Raw genomic sequence first — 26,487 nt, forward strand, 5'->3', positions numbered from 1 at the left:
AACGTTTGTCGTCCCTATCAGAAGGGATGGTAGGGTACGACGCCCGTTTAGCCGGGGCCGTAGCCGCCTGCACCACCAAACTCTCCGGAGTGGGGTGCGTAGTCAAGTAGCTGGGGCCGCTACTGGCAGGACCGTATTTTTTCGGCAAAGACTTGCCCACTGCCAGAAGACTCTCCGGAGCAGTCCAAGCCGCAGCCACCCTTCTTTGCAAGGCCATATGGAATGGCAGTACCGGGTCAGTTGGTGGACCTTGGTCCAAGATGTCCGTCAGGTCATCCTGCAGAAAATCTCCTGGTGGCGCAGACCATCCCAGGTATTCCGTGACCCTCGACATGAGGCGCTGGTACGAGGATTCAGCATGCGTACCCAGCTCAGGCCTGCCAAACTCAACCTCCAGGGAGGTGTCCAGACCACTGGCGTCGTGCAACGACTGACGCAGGTCTTCTAACTGGCTATGACCAGATAAGTCATCAGGAACCTCCTCAGGAACCATACCATCATCAGACCCTTCATCCACCTCAGAAATATAGTCAAGAGGCTGGAATAAATCCCTGGATGAGGGCACGTGTTTGGACATGGCCAGAGCCTTCATCAGGGTTTCCAGCGGTCTCTGGGGCACCTCTGAGAAATCCTCCTCGAAAGGCATCGATGGCTTCGACACAGGCCTCGAGGGCGGAGCCCCGAGCGTGTCCTTCGACAGCCTCGGCGCCGATGGATTTCTCAGAGGCAAAGCCTCGAGAGAGTCCTACAACGGTCTTGGCGCTGAAGGCATCGAGGTCTTCTTCGAAGACCTCAAAGGCTCCGACGGTCTCGATGGCGTTGAGGACCGGGACCGGGACCTGGAGTGGGCATGGCTATAGCGATCCACCTTGTCCAACCGGGACCTCGAAGGTTCCCGGTGATCGCGACGACCGCTCGAGCACGAAGGCGTGCGAACTGTGTCTCTAGCACGTTCCCTGCCGGCGTCTTTCGACAGCGCGGACGGAACAGAGCCCTGCGACTGAAAAATCGCCAACACCTCCTTACGGAATGAATCCCATTCTGCAGGAGTGGAATGCTTGGTGGGACAAGCAACCCGCCGACGCGCTGAGTCCTCGGATGAGGACGGGGAAGGCAACCGATGACAGCGCTTCCGCAAGTGCCTCGAAGAGGAATGGTCGGACCCACTCCGGGACCGAGACCCCTGGACTTATACCGACGATACGGAGAGTCGCCCCTCGGAACGTCAGTCGAAAGCCCAGTGGATTTCGACTTCCGGGGCTTGGACACCTTACCGACAGAAAGCTTCTTACGCTCCCGCAAGGCCTTCAAAGTTAACGACTGGCAATCGTCACAATTGTCCGTGGCGTGGTCCTCACCGAGGCACCAGAGGTAGGCGTCATGCGGGTCCGTCAGCGACATCTTGGAACCGCAGTCCCGACACTTCTTGAAACCTGGCCGCGGGGTAGAAGACGACAAAGACATCATGGAAATCTTCACAAACAAACGGGTTCGAAGAACCAATAGAGAAATAACTCAGAAGAACCGAGGCGCGGCGAGATCTCCGAAGCGAACACGTTCGCAGAAAAAACGGAACTGAGGCTACGGGCGTCGTGCGTCCTACTTATAACATCCAGTGACGTCGGCTCGACAGAGGCCCTCAAGGACAGCGTATCCACGTCATCGATGCAGAAAATATTCTGAAGCAGCACAGCTGTGGTGATTACCTGTCATAGATATGGAATACGTCGGAGGACCCAATCCCCTCGAAACATTCTCTAAGGATATCTATGCATCGGGAACGAAGCATTAGCACAGCCATCCATAACCTGATACTCTGCAAAAATTTTGCATGGGGAATGGAAACATTATTTCTGCTTGGCCCTTCAACCCCAATGGAGTGCAAGATTTTGCAGCCATTTTACCCATGCATTGAAAACCTGAAGGTCTATAAATCAAAATATATGCTTCAATGTTACAAACTTTTTATTGTTCAGGTGAGTGTTGTGGAAAATTAAAATGATCTCCTGCTCAGTGTGCATTATGTACTTGGCGATTCAAGAATGCAAGCTTTTATAACATAGAAATATGTAAAACAGAAGTCTGTGGTAATAGTCATGTTCCTAAAATGCTATTTGATTTAGCAATTTTATGCAATGCAGACCTTGACTGGTGCTTTTTGTACACTTCCACCTTTGTCATAGAGGTTTTTCAAAAGGGTACAATAGGATTGCACCAGACTAAACCTCTTGAAATGATAACCTTTGAAAAGAAAATAATTCATGCAGTTATTCTAGGATTTGAAAATGTGCTTTGCTTGGGTAGACAAGTTTAACATTTGATCATTACAAAATATATACTAAGTGATCAATAGAAACAAACCTTGTACAATTTTAAAAAAAGACAGTTTACAATGTTAGTACAATTAAATATTTATTGTTTCTAAAAAGCAGCTTTTGTAAAAATAAAATCAACCGCCACAATATGTTTTTTTCTCAGTTCCTACAGTGGTCAGCAATTGCAGGGTGGCTAGCAAACACGCACCAGACTACGTGACTCTCATTCTCATAGAAAAAGGCAGACAGAGAGACAGAAAGAATCGGGAATCAATAAGAGAGAGAGAGATTATAGCGAGAGGGCACGCAAGATTTATGTCTGATATTCCATGTACAGCTAGTAAATAAACAATTGAGAGCAAAGAAAAGGCACACTGTTCAAAAGTAAGCTTCAAGAATTAGAAGGCTGACCCCAAATAACTGACATTGATGGCTAGATTATAAATTAAGCCTTGAGCAAAAAGTAATCCATGACTCATTCAACATTTGGCATGAATCTGAATTAGAACTAGCAGGTAGCCTATTCTGCAAAACCAACTGCATGGGTAAACACTGTGCAAGGCATAAAATAATAAGTGTCACATAGCAATATGCTATGCAATTCTGCACATTTGCTAATTAAATTGACACTTGTGTAGCAAAGTTAGCTATTTAAGGTTACCCTGTTCAATAAAAATACTGCTAACCCTGAATTCCTTTATGGCTCTCAAGGTTCTCGCCACCCTCTTCCCTGTTCACTGCAAGTTCAAAGCGGCTAAGAGAGAGAGAGTGGAATTGTAATCATCTCTTTATCTCTTATGTGCCATAGGCCTGTGTGGGAGTGCTAGGCAAGATGTTATTTAATTTCTTTTTCAAACAATTGAAAACCAGAAGTAATCTGGATGATACTTTTGTTTAGGGAACTATATACTCTTTGCCAAAGACTAGTAAGTGTAACTTTATTAAAAACAGTCATGCAATTCCATTTGTGACAATTAAAATTGTTGCACAAAGCATAACTACAGTATTGCTTCTGTAAAACACTGCATTGTCTCCATGGTTTACAGTAAAGTTTAGGTTAGTGTATCTAAATCTCATAGTATCAACTACATTTTTTGTTGTTGGGAAAGATGCATCACATTGATGAGTGAACAATTTTGAAAACTTACATGATCATATGCCAGCGGCCTTTAATGGCAAATCTAGTTCTGTGATCTGCTGGTTGCATTTATCTATGCAATTGGTGCTCAACAAATGAGCGGTTTTATAGCAGTTACCCTGAAAGTGAGATGGCAGCAAACTACAATATCCCACCTAGTTTGACCAGTTCTCTGCCTGCTATGCCATTTACTATACTTAGTCTCTTACGTTCTTTCCTCTTACATAATGGTTACAAGGCTAACTAGATGCTTACACCAAAGAATGATCAATAGTTCCATCCAGACTGTACATCGACATCTACTGCCATACCACACACTGTAGTTAGCCTCCAGAAATCACTTTGGTCTAAGATTTTGACTGCCTTCTATATATGCACCTGCGGAGAGAGCTGGCCAAACTGTTTTCAGAGCCCTTTTATCATATCTACGGATTTATTTATGTCCACTCATTCAGCTAACATTTTACATTTTAGAGACACTCAGCCAGAGCTTGCAAAGTCCACTCGCATTGTCAAGTAGATTTTATGCGAGGCGAGTACTATTTGCAGGGGATGTTTGAAATGTTATGTAACATTTACATTTTTGCAGTAAATGTCAAATAAGTTTCACTGCGCATAGCTAGCAGCAGTGTGCCAAACAAAGTGGGTTTATGGTGACATGCACCATTTTACAGAAAGCGCATATATCTTTTTTGTCAACTGTTCTATGGGTCGAGTGCATTTCTTTTAGGTCGAGTAGGTAAACTAAATTACTTAACCTGCATGTCTAGTGGAATTTTAAAGAATTTGCAGGGCCGGATTCGTTTCACTAATATCTTACTTCAGCAGTACACACAAATGCTGTATTGATGCTCATTTTGTGTTTTGGATGCAAATAACCTGGTGACATTACAAATATGATTACAGCATTGCTAATCAAATGGGAGTTTGCGCTAATCAAGAACATTTTAATTAGCAAACTCTACTAATCAATTTTTAAAAAGTAATGTATGCCTTGCTGTGGTGCTAATGGGTAGCTCATCTGCATGATGCTGACCTGCTAGTGGAAACTTATTGACACAAAAGTACATTCTTTCCCAGCCATGGAAACATAAAATGAATACTTCACATTTAGGAGTAGTCTAAAAATGATGAACTGGCTGAATGGAAGGGGTTGAAGTCTGGGGTGGCACCAGGCTTACCAGTCCCCTCTGACTCAAGGAAAAAAAGCAGGAGATTATTTTACGTCAGAAAAAAACAGACGCTACTTTAAGATTTTGTGTTGGTGCACGTAATGGCCACATTTTTCAGGTTTGAGCTAGGTGTTTTTGGGGTATGCCAACAGCCAAACAGCCAGGACAAAATTGTAGGGATGAGGTTCAGGTATGTCCGAAATACTTATTTACGTATAGCCTATCATGCTCCTGAATGCAAATAAACAACTTGTGACTCTGCATGAACACAAAGCTGCTGTAATTATGAACCACAGAAGCCATACTAAAGTCCTAATTTGACTGTGCCTAAAATTGAAGTAATACAAACCTCAGTTTACTGATACATAAAATAGGACTCTAGGTAAAATAAGAATATGCATATTTACTTACATTTGGCTCCATGCCCACATCTTCAATTGCATGGTAATGAATCCCCTTAGATGTAACACACGGGTTCGAAGGCAGAATATCAACATTTGTGAAACAGGGTGAATCAGGGATGTCAACAGATATGTGAAACTACATGAAAAGAAAAACAACATGAATCAAGAATAAAATATATAAATGCTCTACAAAGAACTCTTAAACAAACAGGCTATCTTATATTTATTAAATTATTCCAAAATCAATTTCCATATAACTTAATATATAAGACAAAGTAAAATGTTGCTCACCATAGTCACTACTGTACTAATTCATTGTCCCCTTTTCTCCATACTAATGGGTCATTCTGCCCTTCAGGGAAGAAAAAAGCAGGAGGCGAGGCAGCATAAATTATAAAATAAAAAAGGCCGACCCGGTTGCGACCCCGGCCCCACCCCACCCCAGCAGCACATGAGGGATTTGCTGCTGGCGCTACGGACATTCATTATATCAGTGCAGTCCAGGGTCCATATTAATACAGATGGACGGACAGGAAAGTCTTATGGCAGTAAGGGGACTAGGGACGAGGAATACAGTAGCAGTAGGAACAGTAAATGACTTCTGTACCTCTTATGTCGCATCCACTTTCCTGCTTACTAATGGCAGATTAGAAAGCAACCTAAGAACAAGGAAGATGGTAGAACTAGAGGAGACCTGGATTAACAAAGGACTCAATCAAAGGACTTAACCAAATATATTACAGAGGATCTCTTGTTCAAACCGGGCATTCGTCTTAGAGCTCATGTCCATTGTGTCAGATGGCTGCTTTGCAAATGTTGTCCAAGGGATTGTAACACTGGAAAGAAATGGATTCTGCTTTAGCTCTGATCAAATGTGGCTGATGCCATCGGGAGGGATTCATTTCCTTCATTTGCAGGACTCCTCAATTCAAGACATATCCCAATGGGCTTGGCCACGGAAGGTTACATTATAGATGCTCCGAGGCCCTAACACCCTTGGTGTGCTCCAAGCAAAACTTGAGCGTGCTAGCCACCTCCAAATTATGAAGTGATTTTTCTGCTTCTGTCAGTGGATTCAGGAAGAAAACTGTTAACCTCCCGATTTGGTTGAAAGTCTGAAGCCCCTTTGAGGAGAAAAAAAGGGCAAGTATGGAACACCAGCATATCTCTGAAAAGTCAAAAGTCAGTGTGCCTCAATGCACAATGCTATACTCAATCCGCCTAGCAAAGGTAAAAGCCACTAGTGGGGCTGTCAAAAATCTAATAATCGTGGAAGGCATAAGGCTCAATGGGGTTGTTTAGTAGCTCTGAGAGCACAATTTCCCAAGCCAGATGGGGTTGACCTATCTGAGGGAAGAGTTCTGGCAGATCAATTAAGTGTTCATAGACGCATGTGCTAAGTCAGCTAAAAGTAAGAACATTATCCAAAGAACAGTGAAGAGTATTTTCTTTCTGCACACACCATTGACAGAACCATGTCCACTTACAGCAATACAGAGACCTAGTGGATTCCTATGTAGGGCACTTGATGAAGTTCACATATTGTGGAGAAAGCTAAGATCTTTAAGGACAACTCTCCAAATACCATGCAACTAAGGACAAGGGCTGAGGGGATGGGCTGAGAACAAGACACCTCTCCTAAAACATAAGCTCTCCCCCCAGAGGGAGAGGACTGTACAATTGACAACAGGTGAGGCCGGATTGAGAACAAAATAATTCAGGGACAAATACGGCACAGTAATAATCATGCAGGAATCCACCAAACATTAATTTCTGTAGCACCTGTAACAGCATAGGTATGGGTGGGAAGGCATCCAAAAGCGGACCCTTTCAGGGGAACAGAAAGGCATCCTTTAAGCATGGGTCGGCAACCTTTGGCTCTCCAGGTGTTTTACAATTGCCTCTTATCCTAACCACCATAGTCAATGGTGAGAGGGATGTTGGGGAAAGTCTTTTTCTTTTTGCAACTTTCTTTCCATTAACATCAATGGAACCCCCAGCTATTAGCAATTTCTCAAACCCTGTTCTGAGTTTAGAGGCAAGTGAACACTTTTAGCTCCACTTCTCTTGCTCAACTCAATAATTTGGCAGTACTGGTCAGCCCCTACGTTTACCAGAGCAGGAGCCCCTGGCCCTTTTCGTGATTTCCCCATATTGTTTCATGTAGCAAAAATCACCTTAAAGTGAAGTGCTGCGCGGGTACGTAGCATCCCATTTTTATTTTGCACCTAGGAATGATTGATGGTAACTTTTTCGGTGCAGTCGTGTGCACTTTAATTTTTTACTGCATAATTAATGATTTCCCATGTGGCTCATGCTCGGTTCTTTTTCTTTGGCCTCCTTCCTGCCCTTTTGAGGTTCATAAACGCCACAATTCATACACTTCGCAGAATTCAGCTTCGATGCACAAGTGAAGTGAGGGTGTGAGACCTGGCTGGAAATGGGGTTGGGACGGTTTGGTTCCAATTCACACTCTAGCAAGGGGACGTCCATCTCTAGGCAGTTGTGGGGTTTGCAGCAGTCCACGATTGGACAGCCCTTACCGGTATGCACGGAGAAGGTTCTTGCCATTGGTGGGCTGAGGCAGCTGACAGCATGAATTTGGGATAAGAATGGAGTCATGGAGCCTTGCCTCAGATCACCTAATGTAGCCGATACTCTGAAGATGAGCCTATGTTGATTACCTGAGAGACTGCGCTGAGGGCGAGCAGCATTATCAAAGCCAAGACTGGGGTGAAACCCTGCCTCTATTGCTATGATCTGTGGTAGGTCAGACGCAAGAGACTGACAACTACCGATTCACTTTATTAAATTAAGGAAGAAATCCCTCTCCTAACCCTACTGCTATGATGAAGGTTCCCTATTATAAAAATAAAAAAAAATCAAAAGGGTGCTTGTCACAATGTCTCACTGATTTTCTGTTTAGGCTGAATTTCCTAACCTAGTGAGTCCCCCAGCAGCTTTGCTGGATTTTTGGGGTTTCTTTTTTTCTCCTGCCAAGAGTGAGACTCTTTTACCCTCACTCATGGACATGATTTGAGTGTGTTCCTTTGACTCTAGATGTGTTTAATGTGTTAAGGGGTCTTTTACTCCATAGGGCTTCATGTGTTTTTGTAATGTGTGTTACACAGCACCGTCAGTGCACTAACACAGGGGTGTCAGTGACTCTCCAGTCCCCATACCCTGGGACTGACTACTGTCTCCCAGGGTCTGTAAAGTCACCATTGACTTTACTAGTCTTAAATTCTGAACAGAACCAGTACAAACCATCATATTGTGGACGTACTGGCTGGGGCAATTCAATTGCCCCGAGGTCTGTTAGTCGAGGGGGCACGTCTCCGTCCCCCCTGATCGAGTTTTGGCTGGTGGCAGTGGATACTACTTTTTATATTCAACCGCAAATATTTCTCTATGGGATTTTCCCATTGTTCGAGGCTACTATTTTTATTTATTTAATTACGATCGCCTCGAAAATACCGGCGGTTTATTTAATTAATATTAATTCTCCGGTTGGTATTTTTTGCCAAAACTCGGTTCTAAAATGGCGTTTGTGTTCTCTTCTGTGACTCCAACCCAAGTCGAGCCCTTTGTTCCACTTTTTGGCGGGCTTCTCCACAGAAGCCCTCCAAAGTGGTGCCACTCTGTCTGGTGTACTTAGGAGGGGTGGAGGGGGATTTAGGCAACCTGGACTGAGTTGCCTAGGCAACTCAAGTCGCACTCCGTCCTGATTGGCCCAAGTGGTGACCCGCCCAGCTCACCACTTAGCATGTTTGAGTGACAGCTAGGCTGAGTGAATGGGGGTTTTCTGCATAAAAGCAGGGCTTTGGGGACTGGAACTTCAGAAGTCGCCACAGGACCTAAGAATCCGACAAGGTAGAAGCTGAGCTGACCTGCCACGACAACACCATCGGTGGAGCCCTGTTGGACCATCTCACCACTTTTCCCAATGACAGAGGAGATCTCCTGCCGGAGAGTCTTCTTCCTTTGACTGGTGGGGATAACCAGTTTCACCGTCTTTTCGCCTTCCCGACGTATCTCGTGGCCGCCTTGCCTGTGCCAAGCACCCCGGCAACCGGGATACCACGTTTTACCACAACCGCGAATTAAAGGGTAATACCTTTAACCGGAAAACTCCAGGGCTGGTTTCTTCCCTGGCAGTGCAACCACCTTCATCTTTCCTCCAAGTCGAGATCTTCTCTTCCCCTGGACGACGACGAGACTTGCACCCGCTGCCAGGAACAACTGCCACCGCTGGAGGATCCTTCCCACTTAAGGTACCGTGTCCCGCCCGGCTTCCCTTGCCACCGTCTGTACGGGGTAGATTTAGCCCCCGGCTTTCGAACCTGGGTTAGTCTGGGACACCCTGGCTGAACATTTCTGAGCCTCTCTAAACTCTTTGCGAACTCTCTGCAAGACTTTTTAAGCCTAGTGTAACTGCGTGATCTTAGGCACATTTGTGCTATGCTCTCTCTAAGAGTGGGCTCAGCCTATGGACTTTGGCTCACAAGTGACACTTGCTCTTCTGCCTTGCTAATAGTGTTCCTAAATCTTAGAGTGGTGTACCTTTCCATAATCTGTCTTTTTCCCTCCATACTTCATAAACTTATTGGAGTGCCACCTATAGTTAAGCGCTCACCTCTGTATGGAAATAAGTGGTGTTAACTAAGACTTCTCGGATAAGGAACAAGGTTTGTATATATTATTATAGTAACTGTGTTTAGAGTGTTTTACAATAAGAGTGCTGGAGTGTTTCAAACAGTGTGTTTTTAAATAAATAATTATATACTTTGATACCAAAGCTCTGGTCAGTGTTTGCTTGTATTATTGTATCTGAGTGCCTATTGTGCATACTTTGCATACTGCCTAACTCTTCTTGAGAGAAGTCTGACTGCTCAGCCACAGCTACCAGGTAAATCTGGGTGGTACAGACTGCTACCAAGTGGGTTTACTGCTAACACCTGTAGTCCTAAATCTTTTGCAGTGTTCCCAAAGGGAACTGCACAGGTTTCTGCCTAACACTCACAAACGTATAAGCTTGTCCTCCGTCAGAAACCTATGCTATCATAACCTGCCCTACCACTTATAAAAGAAAACAAAAGTTGGCCTGGAGAAGTATTTCTCCTTCCCCTTCTTGGCTTGTGCTGGTTGGTGCTTGACCCAGGTTTGCCCCAAAAGATCAAAAATAAACAACCAAATGCACAATTAGTGTGCATTCGGCCTGGTTGAAAAGACTGAATCCCAAAATACCGAACAAGGGGAGCAGGGTTGCGCGGGTGTCCCCAGCTCCTCTAGTTCGGTATTATGGGCTTCAGGGGTCACGAGGGCATCCCCTGCATACATTACATATGTGGCGGGGGACAAAGACTTTTTTTTTAAAAAGATAGAATTACAAGGTGCGCACAAGTAGGGTTCAAAATTTTGTAATTCGATCTTTTGGGACTCAATCTTTTAATGTATATCCGCTTGACTGAGCCCCCACACCCCCCCCAGACGCTCAGGCTTTTGCCTGCTCATAAGATTTAAAAAAATATTCTCTGAGCTCCGCGTTGGGAACGTCAGGCTGTGGGCCTACTTGTACGGTTCCAAATGTTAAGCCCCTTGCTTTCCTCCATGTTAGGGAGATTTATCATGTGTATGCTTCATCCCCTCTCCTAGTGAGACCCCCAGCACTTTATACTGGACTTCTGGACCTTTTTCTTTAATCATGAATGAGTGGAGCTTTTTTCCACTCATTGATTCTCATGGGCTCTATCTTTTGGAACTCTGTTCTAAGTATCTTGCCTGTACTATCGAGTCTATTGCGCTGCATAACTCTTGAAAGCATCTGTATTTTTCTATGGCAGCACACAGCTCCTAATGGGCAGTGTTGCTGGGGACCCTTTGGGCCCTCCTTAGAGATTTTTTTTTATATCCTAGAGTAACTACAGTTCTTAAGGATAGACAGATATTTAGTATCTCTCCTAAAACTTGATAATCTGAGATATTGGCACACCTTCTGTGGAGTAGCAAAGTACTAGTACCTAGTATTCCCCGTCTCTCTGCTCATGTGACAGTTTAGTCACAGACACCCTTCTAGTTATGGCTGGTGGCAGTGGCTTGTTCTACCAACTATTGTGTGATTTTTCGACCGGAGGCTATGTCCCTAGCCTCGGTAGTGCACAATAGGGGCACCCAAGTACTAACCTGGGTGCTTCCTTTTTTGCCATTTCTAGCATGGTTGTTCTTTGTTAGCCCTTCTTCTACCATTCTGGGAGGATGAAGTCCGTGTGTGTTTAGCCTTTTGCGGGAACCTTTGGGTGTCCCCGCCTAGGCTACAGTGTGTCTGGGAAAGCAGGTAGTGGGGGAGGAGTTTTCCACCCCGTGTCCATTGTCTGCCAGAGTGCATGAATAGAACCAGCTCCCACTGGGGGACTGGATGTCCTAATTGGACAGCCATATGCCCCTTTCTGTAAAATGCTGAGAGATTGCAGAGGAGCGAGTTCTGGAACTGTATTAAAGGTGAGGCTCCTCGAGTTGAAAGGCAAGTCGACCACGGGAAACGGAAGTAACCAAAGAGGACGACGACCAGAGACACCTGCAGACCCTTTGCAACCGTGTGAAGCGACCATTGCTGTCCTGACCCCGTTTTCTATACGACCGAGGAACTCCGAAGTGCATCATTGTGGAAAGGCCAACCTTGTCCAAATCTTTGTTGAGCCCTCAAGGACACTCCAGAGATCCCATCCAACTCGCCCAGACACCCTCAGCAGAGTGTGGGACTGTGAGAAGCAAAGAAGATTGACCGGGCGAATCACGTCCTTTGTTGGTGCTGCAGAAAAGGCACCACAACCGCAGAGGGACCACAGAAGTTGATGAAAGCCGTGCCAGAGGTCCTCCCTCGAGACTGCTGTTGAGAGATCCCGTCCACTGTCCTGCCTTTCATCATTAGACCAAGGAATCCCAAAGGTTGGTTCCAGCACCACTACATCAAGGAGAATCCAGCCACGATCTTTTCTTCTAACCTACGGTCCTGCAGGGAGAAAGGTATTGCTTACCTTGATCCATGAAGTCGCTTCAAAGCGTTGGAGTGCAAATTGAGGTGTACAGGGCAACCCCCTCTTACCTCTGACTCGAGCCGGGGCTTGTGTCCCTCTAGCGAGTCGTTTAACAGGGTCTCCAACGTTGATTGTGTCCTCTTGCATCTTAGAGACTACAGACTGTAAAGTATCCACAGGAACTTTCGTATTCTGCTGCTTGTCAAGACTTTGAGCCCTCTCCGAACTGCCTTTAGCTAGGGTTGCGTTTTGGACCTTAAAAGACTTGCTGTACAAAGAAACTGCCGAGTGTTGCACTAACCAACAATTTTCCTTTCCAAAAGTCACTATCTTGTATGTATATGCAGAGTAAATGTTTTTACCTTATTCCTGCTAAGATTCGCGAGTGCGCGTTATAACCGATCATATGATAGAACTGACATTACTGTCAAAAGCTCTAACAAATGTAAACACGAGCAACTACAAACTAAGCAGTGGCCTTTGAAAAGTATCCTAAAGTATTGGTGGTTAGAGGGGCATGTGCTGAAGTCTACCCATCTCTACATCAAGGTGTATTGTATTGGATCACCCATAAAGTGACCAGTCTCAGTTGTGCCTCTCAGGCACCCAATTCTTTACTCCTATTAGGGAGTAGGCTGGTGGCAGCTAATATCAAGTTTTGGCTTCAACAGGGATGCAAGCTGATTTACTGCATTAGTAGCCGAAAGCACTTTTAAGGTAGCCATTGAGGTACTAATGATTTTTTTAAAGTCCTACTCTCTGCTCTTTTGTTTTAGGGGCTTCAAGTGTAAAGGGAAACCATGGGGCAGGCCTTAAAGTGGTCATTCTGCCCACATGGAGTCTTTGTGAGCTCAGGAAGGTAGCCTCCATAGTAGCATGGACTGGTTTTGACCAGTCCCTGGGCAGGCTGCTACACTTCCTGTGGGGGTAGTGGATGTTGGGTGGTTTTTGGGGCAACATGTTTGGCTAGCCACCAAGACCTTTGTTTCAAGTTGTCTTTTGGTATTGGTGGGCTAGCAAACACCAGCCTTTGAGTAAAGGTACATAGAAGAGGAAACCCTGTTCCTGGGCTAAGTGCTGCTGCAGTTTTTAAAGGCGAGTAGGTCCCCCATTGGCGGATCTATGTGCAGAAAGAAAGCATAGCCGATTTTGAGACCCAGTCTGGCTACACTAGTGGAACTGATCTCTCTTCCCTGTGCTCCTGTTTGCATGTTTGAGTGCTGGGCATTCTTCCAATGTCTTCATTGCCCTGCTCCTGGTCATTCTCATCTGCTTGATCGGGCCTTCCAGTCGGGGCCCGTTTTCCATACAGTTTCCCAGCCATTGATCACCGGAGTATGCCACCTTGGTTTTGGAAGCTGCCGCCGCGTGCATGTTTGTTGGGACCTCAAATACCAGCCCCGTCCAATTGTCAGATACTTCTCTGGTTGCCACCATTGTTTTCTGGATGCAGAGGCCACATTTGACAGCTGAACTGGCAGGTTCTGCCACGTGCAGGTTCCACCGTCCTCCAGGGGCCATTTCAGTCATTGCTGGATGGTGGGTTGCACTCTTGTGAAGGACGTTTGCTCTTCTTTTGGGCCATCAGGATAGTTAGTAGCTCAAAGGCAAGTCGTGGTTGATCATACCCTTATTCAAGATACTCTGCTTCGGGGTTCCCTGTTGTCAATGGTCTTTGGATTCTGCCGGTCCCCTTCAACAGCTTCTCCACATTCGTTAACATTGAGGGGATGAATTCTGCTTTGCTTTTCTGCTGCTCCACTGGATGATTTCTTCTGGTTCTCCACTAGTCCCCTGTGGAAGAATCCTTTCTTGAGGGTGCCTGTGGGAAGGAACTCGGATCTGGCCTTACACCATTTCAGCAGGGCAGCCTGCATACTTAGTCCTGTTTTCTAAGGGGCACTTCATCCAAATTTGAACATCAACTTGAGACACTGGAAAGTACTTACCTAAATTGTGGTATTTTTATAGGGTATCCCTGGGGTCCATATAGTTCTTCCCCAAGGCCTGGATTTTTAGAGCCTTTCCCTGTTTTATTAAGTATTTTTAAATCTGCTTTGTACACTCTTGTCTTAGGAGTTCAATTGTTTCAAAGTGGTGCTAACTGTTTTCCCTTCTTTTGTGCAATATGCCGTTCTGAGCCTAGGGACTAACTAAAATATATTCTTGACATTGGTAGCCCCGTGGCTGTGTTCAACATTGTGTTCCCCTTTGCTCTACATCAAAGTGAGATAACTATGCACAAGTATCACGTAGAATATGTTATTTAGAATGTAGACGGAAACCTTTGCTAAGTTCGTGTGGAACCCTTGGATCCTGACAGGTAATAATTACTGTGTGTAAGATTGGCTAATGGTCTTCTCCTTAACTCACCTTTGGAAGCCTATATATATTGAGTCAACCACCAAGTATGGAGCTTACATTTTAGGGTAAAGAGTGAGTTGGGTCTGAACTGGACATTTTCTATTTTTTATTTACACCATGCTCAGCAAATAGCAATGTTCCTCCGAGTACCACCCTGCTGAAGCTAAGCTGGACTGATCTGCTAGCCTCCGGGCTGCAAGTGCGCGATACAAATGCGAATACATAAATTAAATAAATAAATAGGTTTACCATGGGAGAATTTTGTCTTTCCTTTTGGGTGACACTATTCTACCATTATGTCAGATGATTGCACAGCCCTCACCACGGTACGGCACAAAAATCACATTAAGAGGAGCAACACCTAAAAGCTCACCTACCTTCTAAACTCCAAAGGTGCTTTACTCTGCATGCTTCCATCTTATTGTATTTGCCAAAACTTGTTCTATAGGAACTTTAAAGACTTCCTGCTTCCTACTTGGGTACTCACCAACAACATTAACTTTAGAGGCATCAGGCTTACTTACTCCGTAGTTGATGACTGCTGAATCTGTAGGTGTGTTAGAATTACATGGCACGGTACACAGTTCTTGGTTTTAGTACGTTGTTGCTTTAGTTTTCCTTGTTTCATCGATTTGAACTGCCTCCACTGTTTTTCGATTGTAAAGTGTAATATTCCCCATCTCGATAAAAACTCTTCGGGATCCATCCCTCCCCTCCATCACCCAATCTCTCTTCATCCCTTTCTTTCTAAGCTACTTGAGCATGTTGTGTACACTTTCAAGTCTCAACTTCACCGCCACGCTCTTCTTCTGCTTCACCAATTGGCTTCTGTCCCATGCACTCTACTGAAACTGCTCTAATTCACGTCACTAACTCGCTCCTCTCTGCCAGACACTCCAAGCAGTCCTCCATCCTTACTCTTCTTGATTTTTATGCAGTGTTCCACATGGTTGATCACCCTACCCTTGTTTCTTCTCACTTCTCTTGGATTTTCTGGCATTGTCCTTCAATGGTTTTCTTCCTATCTTTCTAATCACATTTTTTCTACTTCTTGGTCTGGCACCTATTCTCCTTACTCATCTCTTCTACGGGGTTCCCCAAGGTTCTGTTCTCGGCCCCCTCCTCTTCTCCCGGTACAAATCTACCCTTTCACTGACATCTCTAAATGTGGCTTTTCATTTCATTTCTATGCTGCTGATACACAGCGGTTCCTCCTCTCCTTTTCTAAGAGTCACCATTTCTCATCTTTGTCTGCTTCTAAAACGCTTATCCTCATCTCAGCTTGCATTTTCTCTCACCTTTTCTACTGCTCTTCCCTTTTGTTTGGTCTCCCTGCCCATCAGCTCACCCCACTTTGATCTGTCTACCATCTCTCAATTCTGACATTGCTCTCTCTTCCTCCACGTGCTTCCATTTCCTCGGCTCTTCTCTCACTGTCTTGGTTGTCTTTTGAATAATGTCTCCACTAAATTTCTCTATGGACCACCTCATCTTTCTTCTCTCATTTCCTTCTCTTCACCTCCCCGTTCTCAGACTTTATTTCTACTTGCCATGCCAAAGTCTCCTTGTGCCTCCTCCTGGTTTCAATGCTTCGCTCTTCTTAGCCCAAAGTACTGGAACTCCCTTCCTCTCCCAATTAGTTTTCCCTTTTTACTTGTCTTCCGCTCTTGGCTTAAATCTTTTCTCTTGTCTGTTAATTCATAATTTCATTTGTTAATTTTCTTCTGCATTTGCAAATATTATTATATCATATTTCCTTTTGTTCTGCGCTTAGGTGTAAGCGCTTTATAAATAAATAAAAATACAAATGTCATTCGGAGATCACCAACTGTGTACATAAATGTGTGTCAGTTTTATTGACAACTTTTTTACTTCACCTACTTAAAATCAAAGGCCTAATACATGTGTCTATGTTTCTACTTGTAATGTATTGCCCATTTTATTTGATTGCTTTATTTTTGGTTAACTGTACTATTAGACCCCCCCCCCCCCTCCCAATGTGTCCTGAAGTCTGCCTTAATGCCCAGTATACGTAATATCAATAGAGTTCGGCTATACCCAAGTTTCAATTGACCTGTTTGCCAGTTAGCATGGCCTCTCAGATCCCACCCAAAGGGCTGGTTTTGGAAATCTTTCTTAACATGGCTCATGAGCGTTGCATATAGAGATGTGCAGGTATCTGGAGACTAATGCCCTTGGATGTTTAGCCTGAGCCATCCATGAAGCATAGAGAAGACATTTCTTGCTCTGTGGCAAATAGGATGCCGAAGGTCCGAAAAATCCAAGCGACCACTGAAAGGAGACCCCACCCGTTCATATGTCCCGTGGTACAGCTTGCTGAGGGCATTTGCTCTAACAGTGATTGAACCGATGAGATGCAGGGCCATTGGATAGACTTGGTTCTGTGGTGCCCAATTCCAGAGCTCCATTGATAACTGGAGAAGCCTGAATGATCTGTTCCCTCTCTGCTTGTTTATGTGGAACATTGCAGATGTATTTATGTAAGGATCAATACCCATGCCCTTTTTATGGCTGGAAAGAAGCTCTTGAGGGCCAGGAAATTTGTTTTGAGTTCTAGCTTGTTTATGTTTAACTATTTGTCCTTTTCTGGCAAAAGCTTGTGAGTTGACATGCTCCCATCTTAGCCCTCATCCCAAGAGATAGGAATCAGTTGCAATAATGAATTGATGGTCCAGTTCCCAGAAGCGGGTATCCTGTCTCAGATGGTTAGATTGTAAACAATGAGTCTGGACTGGAACGAAGGACTTTTGTGGCTGTGCCTCCTGACCACAGAAGGCATATAGGATTCTCTGTGTAGAGCTCTTTCTGAAACTGGGAAAGGAGGCCACCAATACTCCAATGACATGGGGCCAAGTAGCAGAGAGTAGTCTATGGCCTGACCTCTGTGTGCATAAAATAACTTCCCAAGCGAAAGATATCCGAAAGATATCCTGGAACGTCCCTTCCACTGGGAACATGCTGTTGAGCAAAGTCCTACCAGAAGCCTGTATACTTCAGTGTCTAGATAGAGATTACAAGTAAAAGTTTGACAATTCACAGATAGCCCCAGAGATGTCCAGTAATTGATGAGCCATTTGCATAAATAGCAATAAATATGGGTAATTACTCCTGATGTAGAGAAGCCTTAACCACAGACATTCACCTTTATAAACACTTGTAATGCTACACTCGGGCCCAATAGGAGTACTTAGAAGTGGTAATGTGCATTGTCCATAGCAAACAGAAGGTACTTGCAGAGAAGGCCCCCCAATAGTGATATGCATGTATGCATTCTGCCGGTCTATGGCACAAAGCCAATTGCCCTCTTCCATTAACTTTAGAATCTGATCGAGTGACAATTTTGAATATCTCCATTCGGATATGGAGCAGAATCATGTGTAACACTGCTTTGCTTGTTGGAATTTCAGAATTGATGGGTAAGTTCTGACTCAGGTACCTACTTTATCTCCTACAACAGAAGCACCTTTTGGATTTCTACCTAAAAGATGCAATGACAATTGAAGAGAAAGATGAAGGGAGGGCGTGGAGGGTTGAAGATGGGGGTATGAAGGGAGAGGAAGGTAGACCCTCAGGGGATGACAATGTTCAAGAGTCTTTTGTTAATGCCACACACCAAAGTGTGAAAAAATCCAAGCGACCACCTACTGCCTATGTGTGCTCCCTGGGTACACTCCTATAAAGTCTTCTGTTTGTCTGAGGGGGCAGGACAAGGGAGGAACCTCTGGTTTGCTGATTCTTTCATGGAAGGGAACTGGAGGAACATCTACGTTCCCATCTATCCTGGAGCTTTGCTTGAAAACCCCTAAAGCTTGGCATGATCTGCCTCTGACTTTAACAAAAGCCTCTCGTTTAGAAATGGCTGAGAGGGACCTGACCATTAGCAAGATTGATTTTCCCTTTAGAACGGTCTCCTCCGTACATTCGAAAAGCTGTGTCCCATTCAAAGACAGATATCTGACCTTCTGCTAAACTTAGGGGAGAAGCTTGCTAGCAGGTAGCCATACTCCCTTTGTAATATCTAGTCTCTGGGACATACCCCTGGAGACTCTGGCTACATGAATGGCCGCCTGTTCCAATATACTTGTGGAAATTATTTTGGACTTTACTATCCCCGCCAGAAACAGATCCTTTTTGTCAGCTGGTGGATACTCCACAAATGTGGTGACCTCTTTCCAGAACTTGAGGTTACCAGAAGCTAGGACCGCATTTGTGCTTTCTTGGCAGAGATATAGGGCGCTGTAAAGAGACAGCCCTTTTACTAAAATGACCTGCACCTTCTACTCTTTAGCACCTGGTGTGATTGATATTTCAGAGGAGGCAGCTGATGAAGACCCCGTGGAACTCCTACACTTCAAAAGCTGCTTCCACCACCGCTGACTCCTAGTGGCAAGTGAAGCGTGAACTCTGAGCAGCTTGTGAGGAAGAAAACGTCACAGCAACTGGAGGTGAAAGCCGCAAGACACAGCAAAGTAGATGCAGTGGAGCAGAGCTATGAGGGCAAAGCGGCAATTGAATACCAAACAGGTGCTGTGTTCCTTAACCCAGTGGTGGACAGGAGATTAACCACAGAGTAGTTGATGGGAGAGGTGTTGCTTTCCGGCATTGGTGAGCAATGACCCAAGTCATACGCCTGCAGGAAGAAATATTGGCAGTGTGCTGAGGCTTCTTTTCTGAATATTTACAGCTGGTAGAGGGGGGAGTGCAGCTGGGGAAAAGCGGTTTTCAGGGTAGAGGGGACAGTCCAGCCCATTGGCGTGCTTGCAGACGGAAGAAGGATGCCCCTCCCCCGTTTAAAAGGAGAGCTGTAAAAGGCAAACTGATCTAGGTCGGGAGCAATGACAGATGAATGAATGAGCATGCACAAGAGCCATTATATTACAAGCACTGTGAGCAAAGAGGATCTGGAATGTTATGTGGTAATAGGTGTTAATTTTTCAGACTTGGCAATGGTCTGGGCGATGGAATGCATGTGTCTCCCAGGTGTGATTATATAATTGGTATGGGGAAAATATAAGAGGGGAGTAGATTCCTGCTGGTGCAACATGGAAACAGATGGTGAGAAGAGATGAGAGGTAAATGCAGGGACTCGGAGGCTGCATGTTCTGGAGAATATGCAAAGAATCTGCTGTTATGTTATGGTTCATTTGTATAGTGCCTTATATATACCATTGGTATGATCTCAAAGCACTATGGGATGAACGCCCTTGGTGACCGTAGTCCAGGTCAGTGGAGAAATTAAGGTAGCATATAGTGCTTGGGTGTACTTGGTATGTGTGCAACCAGGGTGGTTTGCGCGGTGTTGGCTGCCTTCTAATGCTAGGTGCGGTACCGTGGTTGTGAGTGGTCAGTGTAATGTGGGTGGTCTCCGTGTCTGCATTCTGTCTGCCGAGGGGGCTGTGTAGGAGATTATGCGTGCAGCCAGGGCAATTTTTCCGTGGGGTATAGCTGCGATCAATCAGACTGTTGAGGTGTTCAAGGAGTAGTGTAGGTATGTATGCAGCTAGGCCGAAACTGATTGAGGGGTATAGCTGCGTTCTATTGTTTGTTGGTCTAATGTGGAGAGTGAGCATATCAGTAGTAATGAGTGTCTGCTATTACCTGTAGGTGGCCCCCTTTCCTGGTTACTTTCGAAGCTCGATGAGCAGGCCGTGTCTGTCCTGGTGGTTTGCGGTAGTAGATTTCCAAGAGAGATACTCTGGCTGGTGTGGAGTATGTTTTGGCCCGGCTGAACAGTCCATTTTCCAGAGACTCTGTTGTAGGTGTCAGAGGGCCCATTACCCGGGTCCCTGGTCATAATGTATGGCATGTGGCTGGGTAGTTAGTTCCTGACATGTTTGTGGTTACGGTATGATTCTCAGAAGAGTCCAGCCAGGAAGTTATTGCGCCTCCAGTGCAGGAGTTCTTGGCCTTATTCCTAGGCAGTTCACGGTTGCCTCATCTGATCATGTATCACCTTGGGTGCCTGATAGTTGGCATGATATGACCAAACTGTAATGTTTAAACCATAAGTGCTATGCAGCTCTGCATTGCTGACTCTCTCCGATTTGATACCCAGATGGGTAAGGCTTGACACAGGGAAACAGGGCCAGACGTATTGGGCTGCCAGGGGGTGGGGGGGATTTGTGTGTGGAGGATGCTGGGAGGGGCCTGTGATGGTGGCTTTTCGTGTTAGTTCTACAATGGGTAAACTGACGGGACAGGTCCAGTCGCATTTGGCTGTCAGAGGAGCCATTATGTTCTGGGAATGAGGTGGTGCGTTTGGTCTGCAGATAGGTTTGTGTGATAGTGGTTGGCAACTCCTGGAGTGTTTGCACGATGCTTCCTTATGGGAAGGTGGCGAGTATGCTTGGTTGTGGGAGTTCAGTTCTAGTTTTCAGGTTGATGTATGCAGAAGTCACCTCTTGGTCTTAGACCATGGGGCATGTCAGGTCGGGTGGTGGTGGGCTTGCCTGGTCACACAGCCTATGAATATCGCGTAGTCCCGTCTTGGGTTTGGAGTCATAAGCAGTGGGGCTTAGGGCCCCGGAGCGGGCATTATCACCTAGATGGCACAAAGGCCCTTGTTGATCGAGCCAGGGTGCAGACAGGCCGCAGCTGCCTAGCCCAGAGCTTGCCAGTCTCTAAAGTCGATTTACGTGCCCCTACAGTTCCTATTTTTCCGAGGCAATGTCTTATTGGTCGAATTCCGTGGCCAGAATGTTCCTGTTTTTCAAGCTAATGCCATTCTATCTGAGATCTGGCCATTGGTGGCCTTAGGCGATCCTTTTCATGGATTAGGGAAAAGCCAGGTTTTCAATGCTTTACGGAAGGCCATGCCGTCCTGGTTGTGTCGAATGCGGGAGGCAGTGAATTCAACAGTGTTGGCACCAAGGTAGAGTAGGCAGAACCTGTGAGCGGATTATCCCCGGCAGAGGGGTCATGTAGAGCTGAGAGGCAAGTACCTTGGGGTACTCTGGTGTTCACGGGGGCGAGCAGAGTAGCTAAAGGAGGAGGAAAGTGATTTGTTTCCTGTTAAGGAATGAGGCAATCCAGTTGAGTGCCGAATCTCTGACTCCTAGAGAGTGGAGTCGGTCGAGGGGGATTGAGTGGTTAATGGTTTCAAAAGCTGCTGAGAGATCAAGGAGAACCAGTACGGCACATTCTTCAGAGCTGGCAGAGACTCTGAGGTCATCCCAGATCGAGATCAGTGTGGTTTCAGTTCCGTGGTGCAGTCGGAAGCATGACAGAAGGGTCTAGTAGGTTGTTGGATTCAGAGAAAAGGCTCAGTTGAGAGTAGGCAGAACAGTCAATGAGTTTAGCCAGGAATCTGGTGTTGGAGATGGGCCTGTAATTGATTGGCTGGAGGGGGTGGAGACCTGCTTTTTTCAAAAGGGGTTTGACATGCGCTACTTTGAAGGGTTCTGGGAAGATGCCAGTGGTGAAGGAATCATGGAGTATGGACCTCGCCTGTTCTCCTGCACAGATGGAGGTGAAGATTTCTTTGAAGAGAGCGGCTGGACAAGGGTCAAGTGGGGGGGGCAGGAGGGGCTGCTGCTGGACAGTAGTTTGAGGAACTCCTCACTCGAGATGGGGTTGAAGGACAGTGCTACAGGGCGGGGGAGTAGCAATCTTGAGAAGCGGGTGGTGGGCAGGGGGTGAGGTTGGAGAGTTGGGCATTAATGGTGGCTGTCCTGTTAAGTGCTGTAAAGTGGAAGTGTTGGGAGAGGGAGTTGCAGAGTGTTTGGGTGGATGTGGTCGGGGCAATGATGCAGGAGGACGTCACTAATTCCGAGATGATCCGTGGAGCTCTACTGCTGCGGCAGTTCAGGATTCTTTTATTGTAGTAGGCTTTTTTGGCTTTTCGGATCTCAGATTTATAGTTACGGTGATGGTGGGCCTACATGGATTTGCAAAGAGTGGTTTTGGATGCTCGCCATTTGCGCTCGAGGGAGAGATTAAGCGTTTTGAAAGTCTTTAGGTGGGGCATGAACTATTTGGGGGTAGGTCCTTTGCGGGTGGAAGAGGGGTGAGAGGGAGGAGTGAGTTGCTAAGTCGAGAGTCAAATGATTCGATAGGTGGAGGTCTATCTGAGGACTAGAGTGTGCGTAGCAGGGCTTCAGCCAGGTCAGCCAGTACCTTGCCCTTGTTCCAGCATTTGTGATTGTGTGGGGGGACAGGGGAGGCCTTGGGTTGTGGGGCCGGTGTGCAGACATAGAAAGGTAAGGTGTGCAGACAGAGAAGGGTAAGGCTGAGTGGTCTGTCCAGATGAGGAGTTTAGGGCTGGACACAGATTAGGTCAGAGGACCTGGAGATTGCATCAAGGGTGTGGCCTCCAGTGTGAGTGGGACCTGTGGTGTGCCGGGAGAGGTTGAGCGCCGCTAGGCTGTCAACCAGAGGTTGTGTCATGAGGTTGTTGGACACATCAAAAAGTCACCCAGTACAGTGAGTGCTGGGTGGTTGACCAAAGTGGTAGCTAGTGAGTCGCAGAGATTGTTGGCAAGATGTCCGTCGTATCACGGAGGCCTGTAGATGAGTAGGAAACTGTGTGAGAGAGTGAGCAACAGGGAGAGTCTGACCAAAAGGGATTTGCAGTTAGCTGTGCATGGCTGGGTTTCCGTGGTGAGTGAGATGGAGATGTGTGGTTTGTGAAGGATGGCCTGTTGAGGGAGATGAGTGTGTAGTCGCGAGGGAAAGCCTTGTGTGCGACTTGTTTGAAATCGTCTGCAAACCATGTTTCAGTGATGAAGATGAGATCAGGATTGTCAGAGGATAGACGGTCAAAGATGCTGTGTCTGTTTTTGGCAGACATTGAATAGGAGACAGGTGACTTGATGGGAGTTGGTGGTTCCCCTGATGCTAGTGGCCGGATGGACTGGGAAGATCGGAGTGGCCGGTGTGGAGGTATCGGTAGCCACAGAGGCCAGCGTGGCCAGAGCAGTCGGAGTGACTGAAACAGACTGTGGTGGTATGGCCACATGGCTCTAATAGCGGGGGAAAGGAGATGAAGCAAACAGTGGTATCCACTGAGACTATACCATCAGATGTGGCAACGAAACAAGATATACAAAGCATCATCATAAAAGGACAGCTATTCATGTTACAGGATTTAAAGGACGAGTGGAAATGGTATAAACTCTCTAAAAAATAATCTGCAGACGTACTAGCACTGACATACGAGGTACGCCTCAAAAGATAGGAAGCCAGTTGGATCCTGTGATTAAGACAGAGGGTATAGAAAACATATACATGTGATCTAATATGTATATATGGTGGCGTCCTGGAGAAGAACGGGAATCACACAAAGGTGTGGAAGGTGTTTTGAAGGATATCCTCAACATCATCTTCAAGTACAAATGAGGCAAATATAGTATTTTGATAGGGTGCATAGAGGTGGAGGTCCTCTAAAATGCTCAAGATCAATGATGGCCAAATGCCCTTATTTATAAGATAAAAACTGAGCTTCTGAGGAAAGGTAAACATATGGATAAAATAGATTATGGCGTGGAAATCACTGCAGATTTTTCAAGATTATCATCCTTAACACTGACCCAATGTAGAGAATAATTGATCACAAGATATCTATACTTCTTTAGAGCTTGGTCGGTCTATGAAGCTATATTAAAACCTAATTATTTCAAAATTAATTACAAATTGAAAATGTGAAACTGTAGACATGTCCTCCTCAGTCTTTGAATAATAATTCAGGTATTTAATTATCTGCAGTATTCCAGCGAACAATGTTTCGACCCGCCTACATCTTTTTCAAGGCCAATTTGAGGACTGGTGTTGGTCAGTATCTTTAGACTTAATGTGATTGGGTCAGACTAATTTGTGGCTAGATTGGAAGTAGTGGGTTGGACGCTGGTAAGCTGAATAAATATATATGCAGTTGAAGTCCTGGACGTACAAAGTCTGAGAACGAGGCAATTATCTAAGTTCAATAGTGGGATAGGAATGCACACAACCAAGATCTTGTAGAATGGGGCCTTTCTAAAGCATATGAAACTCTAAAAGTCATTATATGGTCAAATGCAAAAGTGCACCGAGATATTTGTTTATTTATAGTGCGCACCTAACCCAAAGGGTAACAAGGTGCAAAAAGTGACAAGAGGATTGTAAAAACTTAGTTACATAGCAACAGAGGTAGGTCCAGCAGAGGTTACATTGCTGGAAGCACCTTGACATTAATGGACAATCAAGTAACACACACACAAGGTATACAATATATACAGGTAATCAAACAAGTAGCCTCTAATAGGTTAAGGTAAGCATTAGTGTACGAGATTTGTAGGATTTGTGGTAAGGCACGGCCTAGTAGTGTATTAAAAATCATGTTCCTTGAGCCATTGGATAGTCATGGACCTAAATTGTAGGTACGGCAGGTCATCCCTGAGTGATGAAGGTAGTGAGTTCCAACATTGAGGTGGTTTGACGGGGAAGCTATTCCCCCCAGACATCATCCATTTGAATCTGGGCACAAGGAGGAGGTTGGAATTGGCCTTTCTGGATGGTCGGGAGGAGATAGGCCTGGTAAATCTAGTTATTAGGTATTGAGAGGCTGCCTGGTGGAGGCACTTATGCGTCAAGGACACAGATTTGAGGAAGATTTTGTCTTTGGTAGATAGCCAGTTGACAGATCTTCTAGTATCCGAGATATGTGCTTTTTTCGGGATGCTCAAGGCGGCTCTTAGCATTATTTTGGAGGATTTGGATTTTATTGGTGATATATTTATTGCAACCTACATATAAAGCATTGCAATAATCCAATTTGGACAATATTAATGCTCTGGTTAGTGTAATGCAGTTGGACGATGAGAGGCAGGGTTTGGCTGCTCTAATAAGTTTGCATGTATATGCTGTGGCGGATGCCATAGCATTTACTTGTTTTGAGAAGGTGAGTGTCAAGTCTAGGTAGAAGCCAAGAGTTTTGACCTCTTTGGCTACTGTAATCTTGTTGTTGTCGATTACAAGGGAGGAGTAATTTGGGCCTAGTTTGGTAAGGTAAGAGGAGGTGCTGAGAATGAGGAGTTCTGTTTTGTCATCATTCAGGCATAGACCGTGTGTGGCCATCCATGCCTGAATGATGAGGTACACTCTATTTACAAAGGCCAAATCCTTGACGTAGTCCCCCGTCAGCGGGATGAGGATCTGGGTATCATCCGCATAATTAGTGTAGGTGATACCCAGATCATCGAAAAGGGGCTTTATAAAGATGTTGTACAAGGTGGGGAGACGCAGGAGCCTTGGGGTACGCCACAGGTAATAGGTGTGGGGTCGGCAGCTGCTAAACTGGAGAATACTCTCATAGTGCGGTTTTTGAGAAAGGATTGGATCCAGTCGGTTGCCTCTCGAGAGAAGTGGGCTGTAGGTGATTGCAGAGAATCTCGTGGTCAACTAAGTCAAAGGCGGCTGAGAGATCAAGAAGTAGCAGTAATGCAGTCTTTGCCTTGTCTCTCAGCTCGTCTATCTGGGTCTTGAAATCCAAGAGAGCAGTTTCGGTGCCGTGCCGTGGCCTGAAGCCGGACTGTCGGACTCCTAGAAGGTAAAAGTGTTCGAGGTAATATTGAATTTGTTGATATGCTATTTTGTCAAAGATTTTAAGTAAGAATGGTACTGTAGTAATAGGGCGGTGGTTCGTAGGAGTCGCAGGATCTAGGCTAGGTTTTTTAAGGAGGGGGAGGACCCACACTTGTTTCAGGTTATTGGGGATAGTATTGGTGGTGAAGGAGGCATTTATTAATTTGGTAATGAAAGGTGCAAGTTCACGCGGCGCATCCTTTATCAATTTATTTATTTGCATTTTTAGGCGCTTATACAACAAGTAAATTGTGTTTCAAAGGGCCCACATGGCAACAGGGAGGAACATGGGATTGAGAACAATATATAAACTGGAGGATAAAGACAAACCTACTATGCCTTGTGAGTATTCAGAACGTGCAAGTGCAGAGAGAGAAGAGGGGAAGAGGAAGTGGGGGTAAGTGCTGGAGTGTCTGTACTCTTGGGTGAGCAGCAGATGTAAGTGCCCAGTATAGTAAGTGCTATAGAGCATTGAGCTGCAAT

At 45.5% G+C, this 26,487-nt stretch overlaps 1 protein-coding gene across 5 annotated transcripts in view; it reads right to left on the reverse strand.

Annotated features, from left to right (window-relative positions):
• BDP1 (BDP1 general transcription factor IIIB subunit) overlaps positions 1-26,487 on the reverse strand; it is a 2,223,165-nt gene that overhangs the window by 778,849 nt on the left and 1,417,829 nt on the right. For all 5 annotated transcript variants that reach the window (XM_069627521.1, XM_069627519.1, XM_069627520.1 and 2 more), the window contains one exon: positions 5,037-5,165. In XM_069627521.1, the coding sequence (XP_069483622.1) occupies positions 5,037-5,165 (129 nt within the window). The remainder of the gene's footprint in view (positions 1-5,036; positions 5,166-26,487) is intronic.

This window comes from Ambystoma mexicanum, chromosome 6p, assembly GCF_040938575.1.
Source record: "Ambystoma mexicanum isolate Mex_15411 chromosome 6p, UKY_AmexF1_1, whole genome shotgun sequence".
Taxonomy (NCBI): domain Eukaryota; kingdom Metazoa; phylum Chordata; class Amphibia; order Caudata; family Ambystomatidae; genus Ambystoma; species Ambystoma mexicanum.